At 37.7% G+C, this 27,174-nt stretch overlaps 1 protein-coding gene across 2 annotated transcripts in view; it reads right to left on the bottom strand.

The window, feature by feature from the left end:
* Positions 1-27,174, bottom strand: part of GABRB2 (gamma-aminobutyric acid type A receptor subunit beta2) — a 191,305-nt gene that overhangs the window by 103,932 nt on the left and 60,199 nt on the right. For both annotated transcript variants that reach the window (XM_038739861.1, XM_038739862.1), the window contains exon 4: positions 16,702-16,922. In XM_038739861.1, coding sequence (XP_038595789.1) covers positions 16,702-16,922 — 221 coding nt within the window. The remainder of the gene's footprint in view (positions 1-16,701; positions 16,923-27,174) is intronic.

The following is a 27,174-nucleotide window of genomic DNA, read 5'->3' as shown; positions in this document are numbered from 1 at the left end:
ACCTTGGGTAAGTCACTTAACTTTTCTGTTCCTCAGTAACCTCCTCTGTAAAATGGGGATTTCGACTGAGAGCATCATGTGGGACAACCTGATTACCTTGTATCTACCCCAGCACTTAGAACAGTTTGCCAAACAGCTTGCCAAATACTATTATTATTATAAGTGGACAGGATGCAACTGAGAGTAAAGGGTTGTATTGTGTCTATTGACTCTGCTGTATTGTACTCTTCCAAGCACTTAGTATAGTGTTCTGCACCCTGTAAACTCTGAATAAATACTATTGATTAATTAATTGATTAGTTATTCCAGTAGCGCTGAAAGTGAAGAGATTAGAAATCAGTCGGGGATGGCTTCCTGGAGGAGATGTGATTTCAGAAAGGCTTTGTAGATGGGGCCAGAAGTGATCTGCTGGGAGTGAAGGGAGAGGAATTTCTAGGCATGAGGTAATAAGGTATGAGCAAGAGGTAAGGTGTCAGCAGTAGAGATGAGAAAAAGGCACAACGAGTATGACAGCTGGAAGGAAATGAGGAAAGTGGGCTATGGTGTAGTGGGAGGAGAGTAGACAAGTAGGAGGAAGAGATCTGATTGAGTGTTTCAAAAAGGCCAGTGGTTTTGGAGTCTCTGAGGGGAGAAGAATGGGTAATGACTGAAAGTTTTGAGTCAGAAGATGTACCACTTATGGAAAAAAATACATTTTTCAAGGTGAAAGTCTGGTGAATTTCAAAATGAGGGGAATTGGGCATACTGCCAGCATTTTTCCCTGGGTTTAGCCTTTCCATTCTTCTCTTTTCCACAGGAAAGAAAAGTACAGGTAATACACTGCCTCATTAACTTCAAAATAGCTGCCAAGGAAATTCACAACCCCCTACAGAGAGTTATTTTAAGCACATGAGCCACTGATTATTTTCCTCAGCAATTTTATTGGCCAAATTCAACTCTCAATTACTCCTACAAAACTGCCATTGCATTTAATGCTTTTAATCATTCCCAGTGCTGGATTTACCCTTCAGTTGGCAGAGCATTTTGTAAAATCCAAGGAATTGGAAAGTGTTTATTATACTTAGCATTTGGAGCATTTATCACCAGGCATTGAATGGTGGATCTTGATTCTAATTTCTAAGGGAAATTAAGATCACATGTTCTTCTTCCCTTATTACAGAATGGGACCGTGAGAGATTACTCGATTCAGGCTCTTCCTTTTAGAGTGAAAGTTCACTGTGGGAGGGGAACACATCTTGCGCTTCTTTGCTACTTTCCTAAGGACTTGGGTCAGAGTATTTCACTCAGTAGATACTTGATAAATACCATTATCACTACCAATACCTTAAATACCACTTAAGGGCAGCTGAACCTGTAAATCATTCAGAAAAATGTTAGAGTCTTATTTTTGAAAAGGTATAGGAAATTCACAGTTTTCTTTGATAGCTTCAGGTGCTTTATACTTCTCACAAACATGGTATTTATGTGCAAACCAACTTTATCCCTGGTGCCATTAATCTTCCATGTTTAGAGAAAACTGAACAATAGGAAATGGGTTTGATCTGTCCTCTAGTCTGAAAAACTGAATCGCTTTGTTTTTTTTTCTCAAAAAGCAAATGTAATGTAATGTAATTTTCATATTAATGACTGTAATGAATGAATATAATTTTCATATTAATCAATCTGTCATTGGAATGTATTGAGCATTCACTATTTGCAGAGCACTGTACTAAGCACTTGGGAGAGTACAATACAATAGATTAGGTAGACATAATCCCTGCCCTCAGTGTTTCTCCCCCCTACTTTAATCATTCTGTCAGGCTTTCTCTGGATCCTCTCTCATTTCTTCCCATCTATTTTGAATGATATGTCTTAAACCAGGGATCAGCAACTTTTTTGTCAGAAGACACAAACAAAAATGAAACCTTTGAAGGGTTGATGAGCAGTGAGTCTATCAATCGATTTTCAAACACATTTATATATAGTCCTCTGCACACAATAAACAATGTTACTACTACTACATAACATTTCAATATGGAGAAATCATTACTGAAAAAGAAATTAATGTAAAAGTAAAATTGTACTTACAATGCATTAACAAAGAGGGGGAGAAGAGAAAGAGGAGAGGGGAGAGACAGAGGGAGAAAAAGAGGGATAGAGAGAGGGGAGAGAGAAAGATGGCCACAGTAAGGGCAGATCTTGCCTCACTACCCTAGCAACCACCAGTGATGCATAAACACCTTCCCTGTCTGGTTTGACTTTCCTGCCTTCATAGGCGTCAAGGAAGGAAAGGAGAGGGGCAAGAGGAGATGAAGCTTAATCTGCTATTTTGTGAAGATGATGCGAAGCTACCTCTTCCTGATAGAAGGCAAGGAGTAAAACTGCTGCCTTGGCTCCAATTTGATCCCCTTCTAGCTCAAAATAGGAGGTAGGAACAGCTATTTCATTCAATTGTATTTATTAGGCACCTACTGCATGCAGATCACTTTATTAAGCAATTGGGAAAGTACAATATAACAATACATAGTGACAATCCCTATCCACAACAAGCTCACAGCCATAGTGTAGCTCACTGCTACTTCCCACCCAACAATCTGTGGAGACAAACCTAATCCCGTGGTGCCCAGTTACTCACTGGGAGTCACCGCCTCTACAGAGTAGGAGGCCTATATTCAAGAAACCTGTTCAGTTTCAAAAAAAGCCAATTATAGGTGCAAGTCACGGGTTGCCAAAATCTGCACTTGCCAGAGTATGGCAAATGCAGAATAAGTGGAGAGATCATATCCTGATTCTTGTATGTCTTTCTACAGTTAACATAACGAGTACCATAATGGCTTTTAAAATTCTATATACCTTGAAGCAACTTCTTTAGTTCCCCTATCCAATCAGAACAATGCATGTTTTTTTTTTTCCTTAAGGCACATTATACAGTTATTGGATTGATTTTTGCCTTCTCTCATGTTGGACTGTGAGATTCTTAAGAGCAGGAAGCTGATCTGGAGAATGCACCTGAAGCACCTAACTGAGTGGTAAGCAAGAAGAAGCATTCTATAAATACTTACTCACTAATGGGCTTTTTTTTGAGATACTATCTTGGACCAAGAGGTTAGTCTCTTCTTTGGGGGCCATAAACAAAAATTAACTCATAGTCCCTTCCCAGCTAACATCTTGGATACCACAGGGTGGGTGAAAGTTCTAAACAAGCAGCAATGATTTAGGGCTTTTAATCCTCACTACAACACTTATGTAGACTATGGCCCTGTCTGCAACAAATGGCACAAAGTTGCTTTTGGCAGTTGAGAGCTATTTCCCAGTCTTTTTAGTAGTTCTCCCTGTTGTTCGTCAGGTCATTATTGTTATTAAAATGTAAAGACTGAATTATTTTCTCCATAATGTCTGGCAAGAACAATCCACAACTGAATTAGTACTTACCTCCAAGGACCCATTGTCATTTAACATTGCAATGCCTTTTATTCTGTCCATCAGATTGTACAGATAATGAGTGGCTGCTTGGGAGTTCAATAGCTCAAGAAGTTAATAATGCGGTGAAAAGATTCGCTTTATTAATGTATTACAGTGATATTCTCCATGTAAAAAGTCAATTTACTTTCAAGAAGTTATCTTTGAATTCAGAAAAAATGAAAGATTAAAAATAATATAGAAACTTTCACTCAGAATTCATTTATTCAATCATATTTATTGAGCGCTTACTGCGTGCAGAGCACTGTACTAAGCGCTTGGGAAGTACAAGTTGGCAACATATAGAGACGGTCCCTGCCCAACAATGGGCTCACAGTCTAGAAATCATTTAATCAGAATCATTTAACTACCATTATTTATGAGAAATATATATAAAGGATACCTAACACTGTGTCTGATCTGATTGTCCTGTAGCTGTACCAATGTTTAGCCCTGTGCTTTGGCACACAGTAAATGCTTAATAACTACCATAATTATTATTCTTAACACCCCACATGTTTTTTAATGGAGGAATGCTAGGAAGTTGTTCAATAAATCTTATTCTAGTCATTTAAAAAACAATTAGGGTTTTCTCTTTAGTGTTCTTCCAAGCCTTCCTTTCCCAACATAATTAGGCAGCTCCAATACTAGCAAAATAACAGGGTTTAGTTTTAGAATAGAAGATATTTGCCACTCCTCAATTTTCTTTATTTCTTCTCTTTCCCAACACCCACTCACCCAAAAGCTGTGGGTTAGTAATGAAAAATATCAAATGACAACTCAAGGCTCAAACAGTTATAAAAGAGTACAATTGCCGCACATTCTGGCATTTAAGCTTCAAAATGCACCTTCCAAATTGGGATTGCTAGTTATTCTGAGGATGACATAGGAATTTCAAATTTCAAATGACATTCACCACTGCTGTTTCAAAATTAAGAAATTTACAAAGATGTAAAAAGGTTCATTTTAACTCTCCCATTTAATAATTCAAATTAAATTAACCTTGACTTACCGAAAGTGGCCTAGGACTTTCATAAGTGAATAAAGCTACGTCACAAGTACAAAATAGCTCAGATTAGCCTATTATAATGTATGTCTCCTCCTGAAGACTGTCATCTCCCTGTGGGCAGGAAACATGTTTACCAACTCTGTTGTATTCTACTTTCCCAAGTATTTAAGTTCAGTGTTCTGCATACAGTAAGTGGTCAATAAATACTACTGATTGATTGTTTGATCGATCAAAAATTTAAACACATTAAATAATTGACCAGATAATGTTGGAGCACATTACAAAAAGCACTGTACTAAATGCTTGGGAAAGTACAACAGAAGCAAGAGATATAGATCTTGATCTCAAAGAAGTTAAAAAATTTAAAGATAATTTGCTTATACATCAAATTAGAGTCAACATGCTTTAAAATGTGTTAAATATAAATAATGACTCAAAACTCAAATCAAAGAGCAAATATAATTCCTTATGAGTCATGAATTGTTTCTGCTCAGTCTCTGGGACCTTTGCCAGAACATTCAGGTTCTTTCAAACTCACAGTTTGGCTGCTGGTTATCCCAGAACACCAGGAGTTCATCCACACATCCATGCTGCTCGTGTGACATAATGGATGCTTGTTTTTTGCTTGATAAAATATCTGCTTCTGAGATGAGAGCACAGGACCAGTGCCTATTCTTGTGAGATCTTGTAGGCTTAGGGATTTTTAGGGAAAGTCCAATTGCCTTCCAATTTGCTCTTTACAAATACCCAATATCCTCACTGTGATGTAGTTATTGCTGAATCAAACCAATCAATAGTATTTGTTGAGTTTTTACTTTTTGCAGAGCACTGTACTAAGCCCTTGACAGAATATACTAGGATTCGTAGATATGATCCCTGACATCAATAAATGTACAATTTATCAGGATAGAAAAAGCTTTATTTTAAATGAGCGTCAAACTTCTTTTAAATTAAAGGGCAACCCATGCCAGTATCTGGGCCCATCATCTTACACATGGTTCAAAAGGAAGAGGAGAGAAATGATCAAACATTTCTGAAGATCAAAATTGGGATCAAAATGTACAAGGTTGATCACGATGCCCAAGGGAACAAGAATTACTGAAGAAAAAACCACAAGGAAATGGCCTTATATCACAGAAAAGGAACACATGTTTCTCTTTTCGGTTACGAGACACCTGAGTAGTTTACCAAGGCTGTGTGTTGTCTCTTCCTGTGAAAGTTTTAATGAAGGGAGACACTCATATCTGTATGGATGTCTTCATTGCATGTCATCCTAAAGGCAAGGGAGTGGACTGGGTGGTCTTTGGAAGATCCTGGGAATAGCCAGATGAATTTGGTCACTACACTCTTCTTCATTTATGCTTAAGGTACTTCTGCCCTCTGCCTGAAACAAGAGCCCTTGGCCTACCTGGAAGGGAGGGATTGACTGCCTATCTTCTGGGGTGAGCCAGGTCACATTCGAGTGGGTGGTCCTGGGAATAGAGTCAGGAAAAAAGTAGCCAGGAAACACAGCCTTATTCAACAATAAGCAGAGGGAGCAGAGAAGACGCTCTTCACAGAACAATCATGTTAGGGGTGAGTGAGAATAAGGGCTAGATTTAAACCAGTGAGAATGAAGCAAACCTCTGTACATGTGCTTTCTGTGTACCTACCAGGGTTACTGTTATAAATGAATAAACACTCAAAGAAATTCATAAACCATAATTTCATCTGTTTTGTACTAGAAACAAGGTCACTAGCTACAGTTTCCCCCAGGTAGATATGGGCACAAACTATCACTGTGGCAACCAAGGTCATAATAATAATAATAATGATGGCAGTTATTAAGCGCTTACTATGTGCAAAGCACTATTCTAAGCGCTGGGGAAGTTACACAGTGATCATGTAGTCCCACAGGGGGCTCATAGTCTTAATCCCCATTTTACTGATGAGGTAACTGAGGCCCAGAGAAGTTAAGTGACTTGCCCAAAGTCACCCAGCTGACAGTTGGCAGAGCGGGGATTTGAACTCATGACCTCTGACTCCAAAGGCTGTGCTCTTTACACTGAGCCATGCTGCTTCTCCTTCGCAAGGTCATCATTGCGGTCACCCCTGATAACCTATTTCAAAAAGTCAAGTTATACATGTTTTTGCAGTCAGAAACGGATGAAGAGGGTTTATATTTTCAGTGTGTGTCTCGTGACGGTTGTTCTTTTTTTTTTTTTTAGCTACGTTGATATTCTACTCAGGTTTATACCCACAAACTCTGATTTAAAAAAAAAAAAGGTTTATGGTCAGTCACCCAATTTGATCCAGATGTACCCTGCCAGCTGATGCTACCTAATGATGTGCTTCAAGAATTACATTTTGTTAATTAATTTCTGGTTTTGTCTGCTTATTTCATGAAATAAATGAATGTCAGCAGGGCATTTTCAATGAAGCGTTTTATATTCCAGTTCAAAAGGTTCTGGATTCCCAACCTGGCAGAAATTTGCTGTTGAACAAAAACATCAACACCTGCTACACTTTTTATATAATGTACAAGTGGAATTGTTTGCATTTCACATGGCATAGGCAAAGGGGGATTCAGAGGAACATGAAGAGCCTACTGATTTATTATCCAAAAACATAATCCAAAATATTACAATTCCCACCTCTCTGCCTGTCTTCCTTTCCCTTTCTTTCTTTCTTTCTCTCCCTCTCTCTCTCTCTCTCTCTCTCTCTCACACACACACACGCATACACAAACACACACTCAACATTGGCATTTCCCATGTGTGGAGTTGAACAGCCACATCATGACCAAAAAAAGAAAAGAAACTACATTACAAGAGTGATGATGGCTCTAGTTTCACGGATGCTTGGCACATCTTCTCTGCTTCTTTTGGTTTGGCCAGAGTTCTCACCTCCACCAGGAGACCAGTGAGAAATGGAAGGGCAGGATTAAATAGAAAACTAAAACTGCTGCTTCCACCACCGTTGCCACCACTGTTACTGCCAATGCACCCACCACTGCTATCATGATCATGTAATTTTTCTACGATGCATGTGCTTTCACACTGGGGAAAACCAAGACTAATGGATGCATCGTTTTGTTTTTATACATAGATGAATATTATTATTCAACAAATTGAAGGGACATTCATCTTTTCCCTGCTTTTCATGATTAGCAGCATGGCTCAGTGGAAAGAGCACGGGTTTTGGAGTCAGAGGTCATGGGTTTAAATCCCAGCTCCGCCAACTGTCAGCTGTGTGACTTTGGACAAGACACTTCACTTCTCTGGGCCTCAGTTACCTCATCTGTAAAATGGGGATTAAGACTGTGAGTCCCCCATGGGACAGCCTGATCACCTTGTTACCTCCCCAGCGCTTAGAATAGTGCTTTGCACATAGTAAGCGCTTAATAAATGCCATTATTATTATTACTACTATATCTTTTCAGAATATTCTCCTCTACTAACCATAAAAGTTAGGCCTTCAGAATACACTTCAATCCTTCATTATTAACTAGTATAACAATAATGACAATATTTAAATATTTATTTGATGATGATAAGAATAAATACATTAAAGAAATATTGAATTTAATAATTTAATATTTACTTTAAACAAATATTTAATGTTAAGTATTTACAATGTGTTAAACAATGCACTTGGCATTGTGCTAATTTAAATTGTGAGGCCCCAGGGCAGGGGTCAAGTCTAATTCCCACCTGTATATTCTTTCCAACACTCACAACGGTGCTTTGCACACAGTAAGTGCTTAATAAATGCCATTACTACTACTAATACTACAGCAACAACAACAAGACAACGAGAATGGACATGGTTCCTGTCCCACTTGGGCCTCACTGTCTGAGGATTGGGAAAAACAGTTTTTTAAATTTCTACTTTTCAGATGTCTTCAAGATTACATAAAAAACAAGTGTCAGGGCTGAGATTAGAACTCAAGACCGCTGGCTCCCAGACTTGTGCTTTTTCTACTAGGTTATGTCCCATTCACAAGCGCTTAGTACAGTGTTCTGCACACAGTAAGCGCTCAATAAATACGATTGAATGAATGAATGAAGGCTTTTCCTTCACGAGTGAAGGGTAAGTGGAAGATCCATGAAATAATACAAGGAAGAAGTATTAGGATTTCATAAGATTTACTAACACAGCATGCAAATTCAGCAATACTTACAACTCTAAGAAGCCTCTATCTATATTATTTCAAACCTCTAAGAATAACTCTGTTAAAAAATCTCAGAATAGCACTGCTTTCATGACACCTTCCATCGTTGTGTATGAAATGAAGATCTCACATGCATTATTTCACATTTTCCCCTAAATCTTTTAAGTAGGGAGGGGCAGGTATTATTATCCTAATTTTGCAGATATCCAGGGCAGAGAAACAGAGAGTAACTGACAAGCTCACAATAGTGGGGCTGACCTATCTTAAATTCTCCTTTACAAGCTCTGCATTAGTCCAAATGCTTCTTCTTCTCTCTTTCTGAAAACTTCATAAACGAATCAGGCAAAATAAATGTAAATTTATATAATTATGAGCTTACAGTTTAGTTAATTTCTTGCCTAATTATTTCTGGTAAATACTTGAAGAAGTTCGTGAGGGGAAAATTAATAAAATCCAAGCTGTCAAATTTCATTATGGGCTCATCTCTTCTTTTCATTTTTGGCAGACCATTGCAGGTGGCTGCAGCATGGGCTTCTGCTCCCTGCTGAATTTCACTCATGAACATTAATACCTAATCATATGTGACATGTTTATGATTGAATACCTACCACGTATGCATGCTGAATGTATGTATGATGTCATACTCTCACCAGGAGGTCGAAAGAAAACAACCTAATGCTAAATCGTTCCTAACAATCTTAACCAAATTCCTTAAATGAATTTCCATTTTCAGGAAATATTCTCCAATTTCCATATTCTCGAAATGGAGAGGACCAGTTTGAATTAGGATGAAAATTTGAATTGGATAAATTACTTTTCAAAAGCAAGTATTTTTTACTGGGTAGCTCTCTCTTCTTCATATTAAATTTAAGGGTTTTACAAAGTTTCAGTCAGAGGAGTTTAGTTTGAAGTATGGAAAAAGAATGCAATTTCAGCAAGAAAATAAGAAATGCAAGGCCAGAAAAGTCAAGTTCAACAATAGACCCAGACATGAAGGGCAAAAAGGTAACAGATTCTACTCTTCAGTAGAAGAGTAAAACATAAGTTGTTTTCTTTCGACAACTCTTGGTAAGTTCAGGGCTAAATAAATTTGAACACAGAAATGATTTGTCAGAGAATGCTTCCTTCTTCTTCAAGGTATTTGTTATGCACTGACTGTGACAGACATCGTACTAAGTGCTGGTGTAGATACAAGATAATCAGGTTGGACACAGCTCATGTCTCACATAATAATAATAATAATAATAATAATAATAATAATAATAGCATTTATTAAGCACTTACTATGTGCAAAGCACTGTTCTAAGCACTGGGGAGGTTACAAGGTGATCAGGTGGTCCCACAGGGGGGCTCACAGTCTTAATCCCCACCTTACAGATGAGGTAACTGAGGTAAATGCAGTGACATGAATTGCCCAAGCACTTCAGGAGACAAATAGCAGATCCAGGATTAGAACCCAGGCCTCTGACTCTCAGGCTTATGCCTTTTCCACTAGACCAAGCTCCTTCAAAACTTGAATATTCTCATTTCCTCTCCCTAGCTTCCTTGACCTCACCTCCCTGATTTGCTTTCTCATTGGATCGTGTGTTAATGCAGCGGTCTGTACCTGTAAGTGTTCAATAAACATTATTGATTGCACTAGGTGCAGAACACTGTACTAAATGCTTGGCAATGTGCAATATAAAAGAGTTAATAATAAAAATAATGATAATAATGATGGTATTTTTAAGTGCTTACTATGTGCCAAGCACTGTTCTAAGCACTGGGATAGATACAAAGTTATCAGGTTGTCCTACGTGGGGCTCACAGTCTTAACCCCCATTTTACAGATGAGGTAACTGAGGCACAGAGAAGTTAAGTGACTTGCCCAAAGTTACCCAGCTGACAAGTGGTGGAGCTGGGATTAGAACCAATGACCTCTGACTCTCAAGCCCTTGATCTTTCCACTAAACCACACTGAGATGATAAATGTGATCCCTGCCCACAAGGAATTTACAGTCTACAGGGATGAGATCCCTCCCATCTCTCTCTCTCTCTCTCTCTCTCTCTCTGTTTAATCCTGCTTCTTTCTCCACTCTTTTTTCTATCCTCTCTATTTTGGAAATGACTGCCTACTTCTTAGAGAAGCCCATGTGGCTGATTTCTGCAGGAATTACTTTATATTCTTGTAGAGTAGACATCAGACTAAATTCAATTACAAATTCAAAATTCACGGGGTCCAAATCTGTTAGGATTTATTGTATTGCCAATGACATTAGTTTGCTCAACATGAGGCTACAAAATGGATTATATATTTGACTTTCATGGTTTAACTCTGCAGTTAGAACAAATGATGAAATGTTGGGTTGAAGAGGGAAGAGGGAAAAGGGATGGTGGAAGATATATATTAATTCCCTCACATGTTCATAAGATCATTCATCTATGGATTTTACAGCATCCTCTTTCTGAGAATACAGGAAAAGAAAATATAGTTTATTAAGTTTGCTCAAGTAAAGGTTTTTCCAAGATGGGTCCCACTTGGAGTCCTGGTGAATAGACAATGAAAGTAACTATGCCGCAATCATTTTGAAAATTGATATATATCAGGTCTATGGTCCATTTGATAGTGAATTAGGTCAGGGTGAAAAAGCAAAATACTGATAATAATCAAGTGTCTTCAATTAATACTTCTTTATTCCTGAACTTACAGACTTGATTTACAATAATCATTATTCATTTAATAGAAAGGTTTTGAAGATTTCAGTGAATAATTTCTTATTCAGAGAAACATTACCTAAATATTGATTTATTGCTTGTGTTGTGTCAGGCTTGGCACAGAATGATAAAAAAAAAACCCTAGTCATATTGAAGGATACCTTATCCTTCAGATATCTTATATTCCAAGAACTTCATTCATTCATTCAATCATATTTATTGAGTGCTTACTGTGTGCAAAGCACTGTACTAAGCACTTGGAAAGTACAATTCAGCAATAAAGCAATAAAACTTCAGTGAAGTCAGAGGGGATCAAACCATTGATTTCCCCCAGCATAGTTTTGGGTCTCCAAAATTAGTGGCAAAGGAAGGACACTATACAACAATGCGATGGTTAACCTCACTGACATAAATTCTTGTGGATTACCTCCCTAAACTGTCCTTCCATTAATGTTTCATGCACTTGTTTTCATGACTCTATGAATAACTTCTAGAACCTTCTAACATCCCTAGTTTCTTCACCTAACATTGTCAACTTTTACCTCTCATTATATTTCATAAACATATTTTCCCTTAATTTACCCAAAACCTTCTTAAGTTGGATACTTTCTGTTTAACAATTCCACATATTTACCACAAAGCACAGTGAATTACAAGTATAAATTTTCATTGAATTTGAGATTTGGGCTGTTATTCATTGCAGGCGTGTAAGAGTTCTTCAAAACTGCTTCATCAGTAAAATAACTTTTATCGTTAAATTGGGATCATTGATGCTGATCTTTCAAGAAGGTTTCCCATAAAATTATGTCTCTTTAGATACCTCAACGGTGCTCTATTCAATGCATTGAAAGATGTGATTAATTTCAGATATTGATATAATTAGGTAAAATTGAGTTAAATATTGCATGTGTGGATGACACTTTTAGACATGTAAAATTATAGCAAGTTCTAGTTCTGGATGACTTTCCTGCTATGTGATCATGATGGGTAAGTAACTGAACTTCTCTGTGCCTTTCCTCATTTATAAAATATGGATAAAATACCTGTTCTGCTTCCCGACTTAGATCATGAGCTCTGTGTGGGACAGGGGTGGTTTATCCAACCTGATTTTCTTATATTCCAAAGCTTAGTAAGCATTTAACGAATACTACAGTTTAGAAGTAGTGGTAGTAAAAAGGTTAAAAGTAAAACAAATGGTAACACACACAATAGAACTTCATGCACACCTGCATAGGCATCACATTTCCTCAAATATTTTTGCCTTTGTTCTCACCTGACTACTCATTAGGGAGGGTATGCAATAATGAGACACATGCTGAGCCCTCGAAAGAGCAGCTGGTGCTTTATTTGGAGGATAGTTACTATCCAAACATAATATATCAGCATGATTAGATCCAGTTGTGTCTCACATCTAACCTCAGGCAACAACTGTATATGAACTCCCCCGTCACGTTACCAATTTTGTTATTATATTTTCCTTATATGTCTTTGAATAATCAATACTAAGAATATGAAATCTTTCTTATACTATTCAGTTCATAATCGAACTCATTATAATCAGGTTTGTTGAGATTAAAATCTCCTGGTTATAAAACATAAATACAGAAGTCCTGATTTTAGAATTGGGGCCAGCATAATGAATCCCTTGAAATATTTATGCAGCAAAAGACAAATAATATCAATCATCAAGATATACCTTTACCTTTTACTATTGTTAGAAAATTCATGGTTTTCCTTAGATTCATCTGTTTTACTGTATTGTAAAAATGGGAAATAGTCCTGGTTATATGACAGATATCACCTTCTCAGTAGAGATGGCATTTAATGGCTCTTGAACTCCTTGGAATATCTTTTCTAGTTTATGAGAAATTACCCCCCAGAGCTAAGATGATTGTTTTTTCATTGCTGTAGTTCAATTTCCCTACTTGTTTTTAGTCCTCTATTGAAACCACATAATTATTCATTTCATCTGCAAATGAACTTGGAATATGTCTGTTTAGGGGAGGAACTATCAATGTTTCATTTTAAAAAAAATATTTATCAAACAGCAGAGTGTCTGTTATTTTTGCCAGGATTTACAGACCTGATACAAAGGTGCTGTCCAAGGTACAGTTATAACAGCAGTCTTCTATCATATCCATTGTAATATGGCATTAATCCAATCAGTAATTTACAGTCAAAAACTAAATGATGTTATATAATCCTAGAATTATTATATTACACAATCACAGAAACATTATTGTATAAGAACTAATTTGAGCATAACATAATTTTTGTCTCCCATCGTTAGTGTATGATCACGATGGGCTGGGAAAATGCCCTGTGCTTCTCTTGATATTTCCAAAGCATTTATTACAGTTCATTCCACTCAGAAGATAGATGCTCACTAAATACCATCACTACCACTATTATTGTTGGTTGATTGATTATATTTGTTAAGTGCTTTTGATGTGCAAAGAACTGAACTAAGGATAGTACTTTAGACTTCACTCCCAGCAAACAGAGGGTTCATTATTTAAAAATTTAGGGACTAAAGATAGATACACAAGGGTATAAATTATAAGTAAATTTTTAGAAAAAATGAAGCAGAGGGAAAAGGAGGAATAGCAACTCTTGGATGTATAAATGCAGCTCTACCCACCTCTTGGTTTTACCTACTGCAGCAAAAGTAGATCCTACTTCAATTTCCTTGTCAATTATTTCATTTGGGGTCAGTATTCATTTGCCTCTATCATCATCATCGGCATTTACTGAGCCCTTACTATGTGTAGAGCACTGTATGAAGTGCTTGGGAGAGTACATACAACAGAGTTGGTAGACACATTGCTTGCCCACAATACATTATCAGTTCCTTTAGTATAAATCATAGATCTTCTTTCAGCTATAAATGGCATTAGAGCTTACCTTCATCATTTTACATATTCATTCAGTGGTATTTACTAAGCCCTTACCATGTGCAGAGCAAATAAGGCAAATTCACAGGCTCCTCAAAATAGAAGAGAGCTGAGTTAATCATTAATATAACTTTCTTAAAAAAATAATGAATAATGAATTCATTTCACCTAATTTGATATATGAGTAGATTATAGTTATGGTTAGGAAGAGAAAAAGGAGAGGGCAAGAATCTTAATGAGGTGTTTATGGATGGAGGGAATTTTAAGAGAAGGTGGGAGATCTCTTGCAATTGTGCTGTGGAAGGATGGGACATTTGAAGAGGGAGCAGGTACACAGTGAGACTGGAGAGGTGCAGGGTACGTGTTAGGGAGATTAATATTTTACTTTGAAACTGCTGCTGTTTCGGCTTGGGTGATTATTTTGAACGTATCTGTTCATCATAGCAGGTAATCAAAACAATACCAGGCATAGTCGTTTCTATTTGGATGATTCCTATCTCCAGCCTGATCTTTCTCCTTCTCTGCAGTGTCGGGTATCCTCCTGCCTCCAGGACATCTCTACTTGGATGTCCCAACAACACCTCACACTAAATGTACCCAAAACACCTTTCCACCTAAGGTTTACCTTTCCCCTGACATTCCTAGATAGCACCACCATCCTTTCTGTCTTACAAGCCTGTAACTTCGACATTATCCTTGAATCATCTCTCTCATTCAACATTCAATTCAATATTCATTCTGTCACTGAATATCGTTAGTTCAATTTTCACAAAAATGCTAAAATCCACCCCTTCCTCTCTGCTCAAACTGCTACCACATTACTCTAAGTGCTAATCCTCTCCTGGATTGATTGCTGCATCAGCCCTCTTGCTGAATACTCTGCTTCCTGTCTCTTCCCAGTTCTGCCCATACATCACACATTCTTCTACAGAACCATTCAGTTCATGTTTCCCCACTTCTCAAGAAGCTCCAGTCATTGCCCATCCACATCTACATCATAGAGAAACTCCTTAACATCGGCTTTAAAGCACTCAATCGCTTTTCCCCCCTCCTACCTTAGCTCTTTGATTTCCTGCTACAATCCAGCCTGAACACTTTGCTCCTCTAATACCAATTTATTCACTGTACCTCAATCTCATGTTCTGCCTCTGGCCTGGAATGTCCTCCCTCATCATATCTGACTCTCCCCACCTTCAAAGCCTTATTAAAAGCACATCTCCAAGAGCCCTTCCCTGACTAAACCCTCATTTGCCCTTCTCCAACTCCCTTCTGAGTCACCCTTGCCCTTTAATTTTCACCCTTTATTTCCCTCCCTCAGCCCCACAATTGTGTCAGGGCTTTGGAATGAATTTCTGGGCTCTGAACCCCAATCCTGGGACTAAACTCTGGTCTATTCTAGTAAAAATTAAGAATTACTAAATATCTAAACCTTATTATATGACATTCCAAGACAAACCCTGGTGGAGATGGTTCTTCCTTACTTTTCATGAAACATTCTTTTTATAGAATGGAAGTCATGGTTACAGATTAGACAGAAGCAAGATGGAGAATTATATCATTTAATGGTATTTATTGAGTGCTTACTGTGTGCTTTGCATCTTCTATGTATATGGACACTTTATATAAATTAGAATTTGTTAGATGATCAAGGTCTTAGCTCAAGTGGTGTGATTTCAAATCCTTTCAAACAGCCTTGACAGAAGAATTGTTGGGAGGGGAAAATGGTCTTTAGTACCCTCAGGGCAAAGTAGACTGGTTTCCCCTATGCCTCCCAGAAAAGTGCTTAACAAATGCCATGATTGCCATTCTTAATTATTACAAAGGAAATAAAACAAATTGCAATACATGCTATATGATAACTATAGATCCCTAACATTAGTGAAGACAGAAGTACTTATATGATACTGGACAAATATCCAAAATAGTCTGTTACTACAACCAAGTTGTTTCATTGTTTATTCTTAGTAAACCACATGTTTCTTAAACAATATTTTGGAACCCCACAGGAAGTGAGAATCATTACTTCATGTTATATAATCAGGAACAAATTTAGCAAGATGCCTCTCACAAATTATGATTCCTTTTTCCATTTTCATGCCTGGTTGGTACCTCGCACTCTTCACCATCAGGATAGCATATGATTTCATCTGAGAAGCTCTGCTCAGAAATCATCTATTAAGCTTAATATCTCACATTTCCAAATAATCAGGTTGGATGCTTAATACTGATATTATTCTGAGTTGATAATACACACTTCAAGAAAACAATTCTAAAACTGAAGGCAAATCCTGGCAATTGACTCACCAAATCTCCATTATTTCTATTGAATATTAAAATATCCACCTCAGAGTGCTGCTCTAAGATCACAGTCATTCATTCAAAAAGTGTCTGTATATTCATAACAGCAGGACCGAAGATGGGATAATGAAAAATTGCATCCACTACTCTTCAGTATGTCAAATAAGGCTATGATTATTTTTAAGCAAACAAAATTGTAAATAGTTGCTACAGACCTTAAACCATAAAGGACTGTCCCATCGGGATGAAGTCGGATCATCCTATTCTTGACAGTCACTCCATGCACAAATGACTTCTTGTCGTTCAGGAAGTAGGTGTCGGGAACCCAAAGTTGATCAGCTACTCTATTGTCCAATGTGAGATTTAAAGGTATTACATTATACGACAGTCTTTTATCTCTCCAGGCTTGCTGAAAGTACATTGTCAAGGTATAGTCCTGTGATTGTAAGAAGAGGAAATTATTATTTGCATCAAAAGAGACTTTGTACGGAGGCAAATATTATAGTGAGCAGACATCAAAATAAAGCTCTGAACCCTAAGCATACCAGTAAATATATTTCTCACCTCATGCTCATATTATTACTCAAAATGGGAAATATACTTAAATATATTCATTTCAACTTGATCCTCGAGGTTACTCTTCAGGATGCTATCAATTAGAGACTTCGAATTTTCTCAGCCTGGAGATGAACTTTGCCAGAATGATTTAATTACCTCTCTGTGAGATTCCAGATTTCAGTATGTAATACATACTATATAAGACAGTGTTTGATTTTGAACATTTTAAAAAGATGGAATAGGGCTCTTAGAATAGGTTACATATCTTGATAAAATTAATTATTGCTTCTAAACAAAAACAGAAATGTCCATTCTTGGCCCTTGGTCTGAGTCTGAGCTATATACGGACGATATTATATAAAGTTTGAAGTTTCAGATTAACTACAGGAAGTTCAATCTTCTTTAAGGCATGTCTTCTTTTGACCTTCTCACCAACAGATTTCATCTACGGATCACCTTATAATAAAATGTGTGATTTCAACATTGTTTTACATTAAAAAACTTTACTTACTGATTACTTCTCAGGTACAGAGCATATTTCCTAAACGTTTACTGTAAGAGACTTATAAAACACGCTAACAAAAGACAAGAAAGCTCATGAAATACAATAAGCAACCAGTATTATCTTTGAGGAACCGTATTTAATGATTGACTTCCCTAGTGGTAATAACTTGAAAATGTGATTATTGTTCATTTTAGAAGATGCATTCAGCCAATAAAGCTACTTTGATTCTGAGTCCTATTGGGATTTCAAGAATTTATTTTGAGGGTGTTGGATCTATCCATCAGGCAGAGATACCAGGGGACACAGGAAATGAAATTTTAACTCTCATGTTGGAGGAATGGTGATGTCCTGAGCTCTGCCTCACATACTAATTTTCACGATACATCTGTGAAAGTGGCACATGCTGAAAAATGTTGTTAAATATCATCTTACTCAATTTTACTTTACAATTACATGACATGGCAGTATCATGAGGAGGACCTTCCTTTCTCTACATCCTCTCCTCTTCTACTCTCTGTGATACTCCAGTATAAAAGTGATAGCCTACCAAACCTTAGAATAGTAATAATAATAATGGCATTTATTAAGTGCTTACTATGTGCAAAGCACTGTTCTAAGCGCTGGGGAGGTCACAAGGTGATCAGGTTGTCCCACGGGGGGCTCACAGTCTTCATCCCCATTTTACAGATGAGGCAACTGAGGCACCGAGAAGATAAATGGCTTGCCCAAAGTCACACAGCTGACAATTGGTGGAGCTGGGATTTGCACCCCTGACCTCTGACTCCGAAGCCCGTGCTCTTTCCATTGAGCCATGCTGCTTCTGCTTTACCCTTAGAAAAGGGTAAAGGGTTCGAAATTAACCAATGAAAAACATGACTTCCCCAGCTTTTTCTATTTTGCACAGTCTAGGTCATAACATTAATTAAGGCTAAATGAAAGACCCAACATGGAAAGCAGCAACAGAAATTTCTAGGAAAACTTGAATAGGTATTTTAGGTATTTCCTTATTTTCTCTGCCTATGCATCGCCTCATGAGAATCTTGGAGATGGCTTATTTTTCTTACTAGAGAAGCAGCATGGCTCAGTGGAAAGAGCCTGGGCTTTGGAATCAGAGGTCATAGGTTCAAATCCCAGCTCCACCAATTGTCAGCTGTGTGACTTTGGGCAAGTCACTTAACTTCTCTGTGCAACAGTTACCTCATCTGTAAAATGGGGATTAAGAGTGTGAGACCCCGTAGGACAACCTGATCACCTTGTAACCTCCCCAGCGCTTAGAACAGTGCTTTGTACATAGTAAGCTCTTAATAAATGTTAAGAATAAATAAATAATAAATAATAAATTAATAATAAATATTTTTTTATTCTAGGCTTATGAATAAAGTTGCATATCATTTGTAATTCTTGAATTATTGAAAAAGAATAATTTATTTGGTGGCATTGTCACTGCATTTCTTACTATGGTCTTAATTCACACTGTGGAAACTGTAGGTCCTTATTTTAACACTCATTTTAAAATCTATGGATATGTGGAGAAACAAAGCATTACACAAACACATATAATAAAACCCAACAGAATACAATAAATAAATAAAATTATCTCTAGGATGCCCTGGGAAACTGATATCTGTCTTTAACCAATGGCTCTTAACACCATCAAAACTGTGTGCGTTTGCATCTTCTATGTATACGGACACTTCTATATAAGTTAGAATTTGTTATATGATCAAGGTCATAGCTTAAATGGTGTGATTTCAAATCCTTTCAAACACGCTTGACAGATGAATTATTGGAAGGGGAAGAAAATTCTATAGTACCCACAGGGCAAAGCAGCCTGGTTTTCCCTACATTTTCCAGAAGCTTTTGGGAAAAGTTTGGTTCTTCTGCTAATAGTTGGCGACCCCTACCATGGACAGAGTTTTCCTCAACAATAACTTGGAGAGGAAAGTTAGTTGAGTTTCTTGTGATGTGCTCTGTGCTTCTGATCTGCTTCTATCGTGTCGTATCATGTGGGAACTTTCCACATGGTAATGCATTTCTCTCAAGATTTACCAGGGCTAAACAAATAGCTAGGATGAGCTAATTTGGACACATTTTAGTCTAATCCCTGTTCCAGCCACTTCCCCAAAGCGAAGACTTTAGGTAGTCAAAGTGAGCGATTTTTGGCAATGATTTACTTCCATTTGCAGCTTAAGTCTCAATGACTTTAAATACAATGCTCTAAACATTCACTTTGGCATTTTATCTTACTTTAATTTTCAATTTAATGACCTGGGTTGTAATCTCGGCTCCATCACTCATCTTGCTATGTGATTTTAGGCAAGTCACTTCATTTGTCCAGGATTCAGTGACCTTATCTGTAAAAGACTATGAGCCCCATGTGGGATCTGGACTGTGTCTAATATGATTAGCTTGTATCAATCCATCCCAACACTTAGTACCTTGTCTGGCACATAGTAAGTGTTTAACAAATACCAGCAAAAATAATCTCAATCATTGGTCATTATCCTATTTGGGAATCTGGTTCAACCATGATTATAGAGTTCTTAGAACTGATAACTGAATCATGGCTGGGATTTTTAATCATGCCCTTTCCTTGGATTGCTCAAAATGTAGCATGGCTAACTTTGGTTCTAGTTTAGGGTACAGATTAGCAACCGTAATTTCAACCTCATGAAAAAGAAGTTTCTGAGTCTAATAATATTATCTCAAATAATTAGGAATATTTTAATGTTGTACAATTCCTTTTTCACATTACTTTAAGGTCTTTTTTTATTTTTAATGAATTTAAGTCAGGATTTAACATTTGCCATTCTCAATCCACTGAGTGGACTGTTTTAATTCTAAAGTTTTCTTTTAAGTGCTATGACTGTTAATAGGAACATTATAACCTGAAAATGTGCCCAATTTCAAGTGACATGCCATGCATCCAAGTTCTTTAGCTTTTTAATCAGGCATTCTAATAAGCCCTCTCACTGTCCTCCGGTTTCTAAAGTTTTGCTAATTAGAAGGAGCTTTTAAATTTTGCCAAGAAGCTGAAGCAGACATTCTAAATATGAGTGCTTCATCTACCATTGTCCTTTTACTTCTTTCAGATCTTACACTGAAGGAGGTCTATTGGCTCCGATGATTGGTATCTCAGGATTCTACCAGAGAAGCCTCATTTAAAAAAAAAGGCAATTAAAAATAGTGTGATTTAGGAACTGTGCATGAACATTTAATTTAATTGTAATGCATAAATGTGAATGTGAATAAAATTCAATGACTGTTTATGTGAAACTTGGTGCAGTTATAGCTCCTACTATTACTCGAGGCTTAGTAATTTACTTTGGAGATGTTTAGAAAAGGCTTTCATGGCTGCTAATTTTTGTATATTGAAAGACATAAATGCAATTCAATGAAATTGAACTCTGTTAGCTAGGAAGCTATTTGGGTATCACCATGGAAAACACACCAGACCACTGGACCACAGGCCTGCACGATCCTAGATGTGTTCAGAGGGAGAATCTAAAATCTGTTCTTCATTTCCTTTCACTCTTCTTCTCCTCCTCCATCACACTGTAGATTATTTGTGGGTGGGGACTAACTTCAATTTCTATTTTTTAATGTCTCTAGCACTTAGTACAGCAATACGCAAAATGTATAACTCAATATATTAGAATAACAGAGACAATTTGTGCATACTTCTCTGTCTTCTCTGTCTTTAATGAAACCAAAATGTTCCTTTTTTCCCATGCTTTGTAAATCACTGAAATCAGCTAACAAGGAGGAAAGTGAGTCAGGGAGGGTAGCACATGAAGACTGCTCTGGCTACACTGAAAAGAGATAATTCAAAGAATCAAAGGACTAGCAGGGCTTCTCAAAGTAATCAATCAATCCTATTTAATGAGCACTTACTGGGTGCAGAGCACTGTACTAAATACTTGGGAGAGCATATTACATCAATATATCGGACACATTCCCTGCCCACAGTGACCTTCATCTTCTATAAGAGGCATATTTAAACCAGCCCTGAAAGTTAAGAATTCATCCTGTTTTTAAAGACTCCAAAGTATGGAATCCCAGTTTTCCCTGCATCATTTAACACATCTTGCTGTCAAGAAAGTTTCCTTTTCTCAAAACTAAATCCTTCACTCTTTCTCTTGTCCACGTTTAATGGAAATGCACTTGAAGACCTTTTATTAGTAAATCCTTAACCAGCCATTCTTCAATTTAAATAATCCCAGAGTTCCTGTAGTCATAGGTTTTACTCAACACTGTCATCATCCTTGTAACTTTCTGAATCCTCTCAGCTTTGACTTTATTTTTCTCCCTGTGCCAGCTAGGTATTTAATAATGGCATTTATTAAGTGTTTACTATGTGCAAAGCACTGTTCTAAGCGCTGGGGAGGTTACAAGGTGATCAGATTGTCCCACGGGGGGCTCACAGTCTTAATCCCTATTTTACAGATGAGGTAACTAAGGCACAGAGAAGTTAAGTGACTTGCCCAAAGTCACATAGCTGACAATTGGCGGAGCCGGGATTTGAACCCATGACCTCTGACTCCAAAGCCCATGCTCTTTCCACTGAGCCATGCTGCTTCTGAAAGTATCATAGGTCCCGCTCAGACATTTCCGCCCTCCTTCCTTGATTAGGATGTTGGGATACCGTAATGCAAACAACACTGCCAGCAACTATAAGGGCAAGTCATCTTATGCTTCTTAAACACAAACCTTTTAATGCCTCCTTGTACTAATAGGATACAAGGATAACACATTTCCGCAGAGAAGACGATCATGGGACCTACATGATTGGTGAAAGCAGAGGCACAACCAGAAGGCAGGTGTCCAGGTTTTCACTCCTCAATGCCTTCTTCCCCTCTCATTTCCCATCTTGAAGGGTAATTGGTAACCATTATAGGTATAGGTAACCAGGGGAACGTATAAAGCATTCTGAGCACTCTTTCTTCCCAATTCAAGTCTCACAGGTCTAACCCAAATCCAGCCATGATATAATTTCCCCAAACGTAACTACACCTCATTAGAATGTGATAGAATAAATCTTATTAGAATCTACAGCACCAGATGTTCAATTGCATACACTGGAGGAAATCTGTGGCACCAACCCTGACTAATTGGTTCAGACGAGTTTGGGACACACGAGTAGGGCAGAAGATCACCCATAAGGGAAATCTGAGTTCAGAACTGTGTTTAATTATTTTTCCTGCCAATTTTCAAGTACGCTGAACAGAACAGCACTCTGTCAAATGCAATATCTCTGACACTTCTAGTTTACTCATTTTGCATCTCATTATTGACCCTCCCTCTCACTTACAATGAACAAGATTTCAGGAATGAATTCACATTAATGCAACTGGATATCTATGACCACTGTTCCACAATCAAATAGGCAGCAAACCTCAACATAACGATGACATTATGACATTATTAAGCACTTACTATGTGTCAAGCACTATTCTGTGTTCTGGGGTATATATGAGTTACTCAGGTTTGACACAGTACTTGTTCCACAAAGGGCTCACAGTTTAAATTGGATGGGGACCAGACAGTAGGAGGGCAAACACTATGCTGAATCAGTTACACTCAATCAACAATAAACTGAATCAGGCCTAAAGCCTTCTCCAGGATTGAAAAACATCACTGTGAAATGTACTCCATCATGCCTACAGAACAGATGCAACCTCATGGAAGCTTTAATTTAATGTTCGCTGAATGCAATGAAATTACTCAAAATGCCTCTGAAACAGCACAGATTTTCACAAAAAAAATGACAGAAAGTACAACCAACCTCTAGCTCAAAGGCCTCTATTTTGGTAGAGGGAGAAGCAGATTAAAATGGACTCAGTTCGCGGGCCAGTCATTTTGCAAATATTTTTGGCAAAATAAGGTAGTTCGTGTAATGGTTAAGTTATTCAGTTTGCTTAATTGTGAATGAACCACCTCAAGCTCCAATTTGTTGGTGATTCACACACACAGACACACACATATACGTGCACTGATACATATAATGTTTATATGAGGAAGCAGAATTTTTTCCTGTTACAAAGACAATGGAATTAACATGATTTATTTTAGTAGAGTTGATGCACTCGCAAAAGCTCTTCAATAAATATTTAACAATAAAGTAGGAAATACGGCTGAGTGAAGGGAGATTTTATTTTGAACTCCCTCTGCCTTGGTTATCGTAAAGCAGCCAGAGTATACTTCAGCTTTGAACTCCAGAATGATTATTATAAAAGAGTCTCACACACACTCCATATTCAAGTCAGCTCAGACTTAGCATTTTACAACCCAAATATTCTATTTCAAGGCGAAAAAAGGACATCTAATAATGCAAATGTGCATTAGAATACACATCCAGATTAATTTATGTCATGTCGTACTACTAAAAATACGTTTTGTATTTGTATCTGTTGTCCAACATATGGAATCAAAGAGCAACTGGTTTCACATTCTAGACTGTAAAGCTTGCTACGGGCAGAGAATGCGTTCACAAGTCGGTTTACTGTACTCTCCCAAATGGTTAGTAGAGTGCTGTGAACTCAGTAAATGCTCAATACCATTGATTTATGGATTGATCTATGGGTAAAAAATGGTAACCACTTGCTTTAAGATGCAGACATTTTGATATCTTGAAAGAAAACTCTATCTACTTCATGGAATACCTGAAACGTTTGCTTGAAATGAAACTTCATCTGACAGACTACCATCTCTTAGACTGTTGTATGCTTTGCTTAAATTAAACTCGAATATCACACAGTGATCTGCACACAGTAAAGAATTAAATAAATGACAAAAATAATAATAATTATGGCATTTGTTAAGCGCTTACTAAGTCCTTTGGTAGATACAAGGTAATCAGGTTGTCCCACGTGGGGCTCAAAGTCTTAATCCCTATTTTACAGATGAGGTAACTGAGGCACAGAGAAAGTCACACAACTGACAGGCGGCAGAGCCAAGATTAGAACCCACGACCTCTGACTCCCAAACCCAGGCTCTTTCCACTAAACCACGCTGCTTCTTAATATCCTCTTTAGACTATAAGCTTCTGGTGGCAGGAAATCAGTCTGTAGTGTTGAACTCTCTGAAGGACTTAGTCCACTGCTCTGCACACAGCAAGAACTCAATGAATAGTATTAATTGATTGCATCCTGATTGTATCAGAGTTTGAGGACTATAGTCTGAGTCTTTGTACATCACCATCAGATTAAGCAGGATTTGGGGCAGACTCAGTACTCAATCTCTTCTCTGCTGCGCTGTTTGGGAATCTGACGAAGGATCAGGAAACTGGAGTTAGGAAATTGGGAGAAGCAGTGTGGTCTCATGGAAGGAGCATGGGGCCTGAGAGTCTGAAGCCATGGATCTTAATCATGACTCTGTCAGTTGCCCGCTGTGTGCCCTGGAGCAAGTCATTTAACTTCTCTGTGATTCAGTTTCCTTATCTTTTAAATGGGGTTAACTACCCTTACTCCCTCCTATTTAAACTGTGAGGTCCACATGGCAATAAATATGACCGAATTGTTTTATATAGTAATAATGGTGGTATTTGGAAATTTTTTGCTGTGTGCCAGGCCTGTACTAAATGCTAGGGTTGATATAAGCAAAACGGTTTGGACACAGTCCCTGTCCCACGTGGGGCTCACAGTCTTAACCCCCATTTTAAAGATGAAATAACTGAGGTAGACAGAAGTTAAGTGACTCGCCCAATGTCACACGGCAAACAAGTGGTGGAGCCAGAATTAGAACCCATGAACTTTTAACTCCCAAGCCCATGCTCCATCCACTTTGCCATGCTGCTTCAGTAGTACCCCAGAGTTTATTACAGTACTAGCATGTAGTAAATGCTTAACAAATACCACAGTTGTTATTATTATGGAGTCAGAATGCACTTCCAATTCATCCTCCAGTTCTTCCATTTTAACAGAGAATGAGAATCACAATCAATCATAACTAATAATCTTGGAACTGCTCATGTGCTGAAGTGTCTCACCTGCTCTCTAGACACATCTCCTGCTATCCCTACCCACATCTAACCCACAAAAAGATATACAGATGATTAAGACATTGCAGAGTCACACAGAGATAACGACTAAGAAATATCTTGAAAGAAACCAAAGTTTTATACTAGCCATACACACCAAAAGTAAGCAACATAATCTAGTGGAAAGAACATGGGCTTGGGAGTTGAGCTGAGTTCTTATTTTGGCTCCTCTACTCGTCTTCTGCGTGATCTTGGGAAATCACTTTAACTTCTCTGTCCCTTCAACTAGCTCCTCGGTAAAATGGGGATCAAATCCTCTTCCCTCCTTAGACTGTGAGCTCCATGTGGAATAGGTACTGTGCCCAAACGGATCATTCTGTCTCTACCCCAGTGATCAATACAGTACCTGGAACACAGTAATCGGTTTAACCATTAAAAAATACCCAGAAAGCTTTCCTCCAAAAGTCCAGAAGTTAATATCGTCACTGTTTTCAGGTACCTTTGGCAGTACACTATCCAATGTTAAACGTATAGCCAATGAAAGACAAAACAGAATCAAGAAAACCAACGTGTTTTGGAGAGTGGCATTTGAGAACAATGCTACATTAAATTCTATCTCAAACTACAGACATGTAAAGCTAAGATGGTGTACAATTTTTAGAAGGCTGTGAAACCTGGACCTTCCACAGAAGGCATATATCTATTTCCTCAAGCAATTTATTTAGTGTCGTTTACAGCAATATTTAATGAGATGCAGTCAGCTCAGCGTCAAGATAATTCACTGCAACAGTGCTTTCTGAACATCTTAGGGATGCAAGATGATTTTCACGACGGATTTTAGGGTAAAATGAAAGCAAAATATCTTAAAATTAAACTGAGCAGAATTCTAAAAATGTGTGACATGAGTTTGGAATTACTGTCCATCACTGCTAGAATTTTTCAATTCTTGCAGGACTGACTCAGAAAGGAAGGTGGGTGGAAGTAAGAGTAAGAAGGAGACATGAGTTTTGAAGTGGAGAGAGGAATCGCTAAGAATTTTTTTCATGCTGCATATCAGAATTGCACATTTAAAATTTAGAAACCCAAGCAGAAACCTAGGGTAGGTTTCACCGGCATTATGTTAAAAAAACAAACAAACCTAATGGCTCTCTCCCTAAGTGGAGAGCCCACCCATATCTGCCTGTCTCAGAGTGTCTAACCAAATGCATGCATCCTCTTCTGTGCCTTCATTACATTTATTCTTGGCAACTTATGATGTCATTCTGAGACATTAGAATGCTTCCCTTGACATGAAAGTGCTGCAGTAGGAAAAACCCAATTTTGGTGAAACCCTAAACATTTAAAAATGAGTAATATTTTTTGCTTAACTAAAACTGCTGTTAGGAGCAATCAATCTTAATGCTTTCATTGTAGATACAGCCAAAAAGTATGCTGTCAATATCATTCACTTACACTGAAGTGGAAATGTAGCTATCCAGCCAGTTGGCTTACTTCCACTAAACAGTAAACTCCTTGAAAACAAAGGTTTGGCCTACCAACTCTACTGCATTGTATTTTCTTAAGAGCTTAGTGCTCTGCACCCAGTAAGTGCTAAATAAATGCCATTTATTGATTGTTCCCTAGGGGTTTCTTATCTAAGTTATTCAC

This window comes from Tachyglossus aculeatus, chromosome X1 (genome assembly GCF_015852505.1).
Source record: "Tachyglossus aculeatus isolate mTacAcu1 chromosome X1, mTacAcu1.pri, whole genome shotgun sequence".
NCBI classification, from domain to species: domain Eukaryota; kingdom Metazoa; phylum Chordata; class Mammalia; order Monotremata; family Tachyglossidae; genus Tachyglossus; species Tachyglossus aculeatus.
The sequence above is the reverse complement of the archived record's forward strand: the minus strand, read 5'-3'. Positions and strand labels throughout refer to the sequence as shown.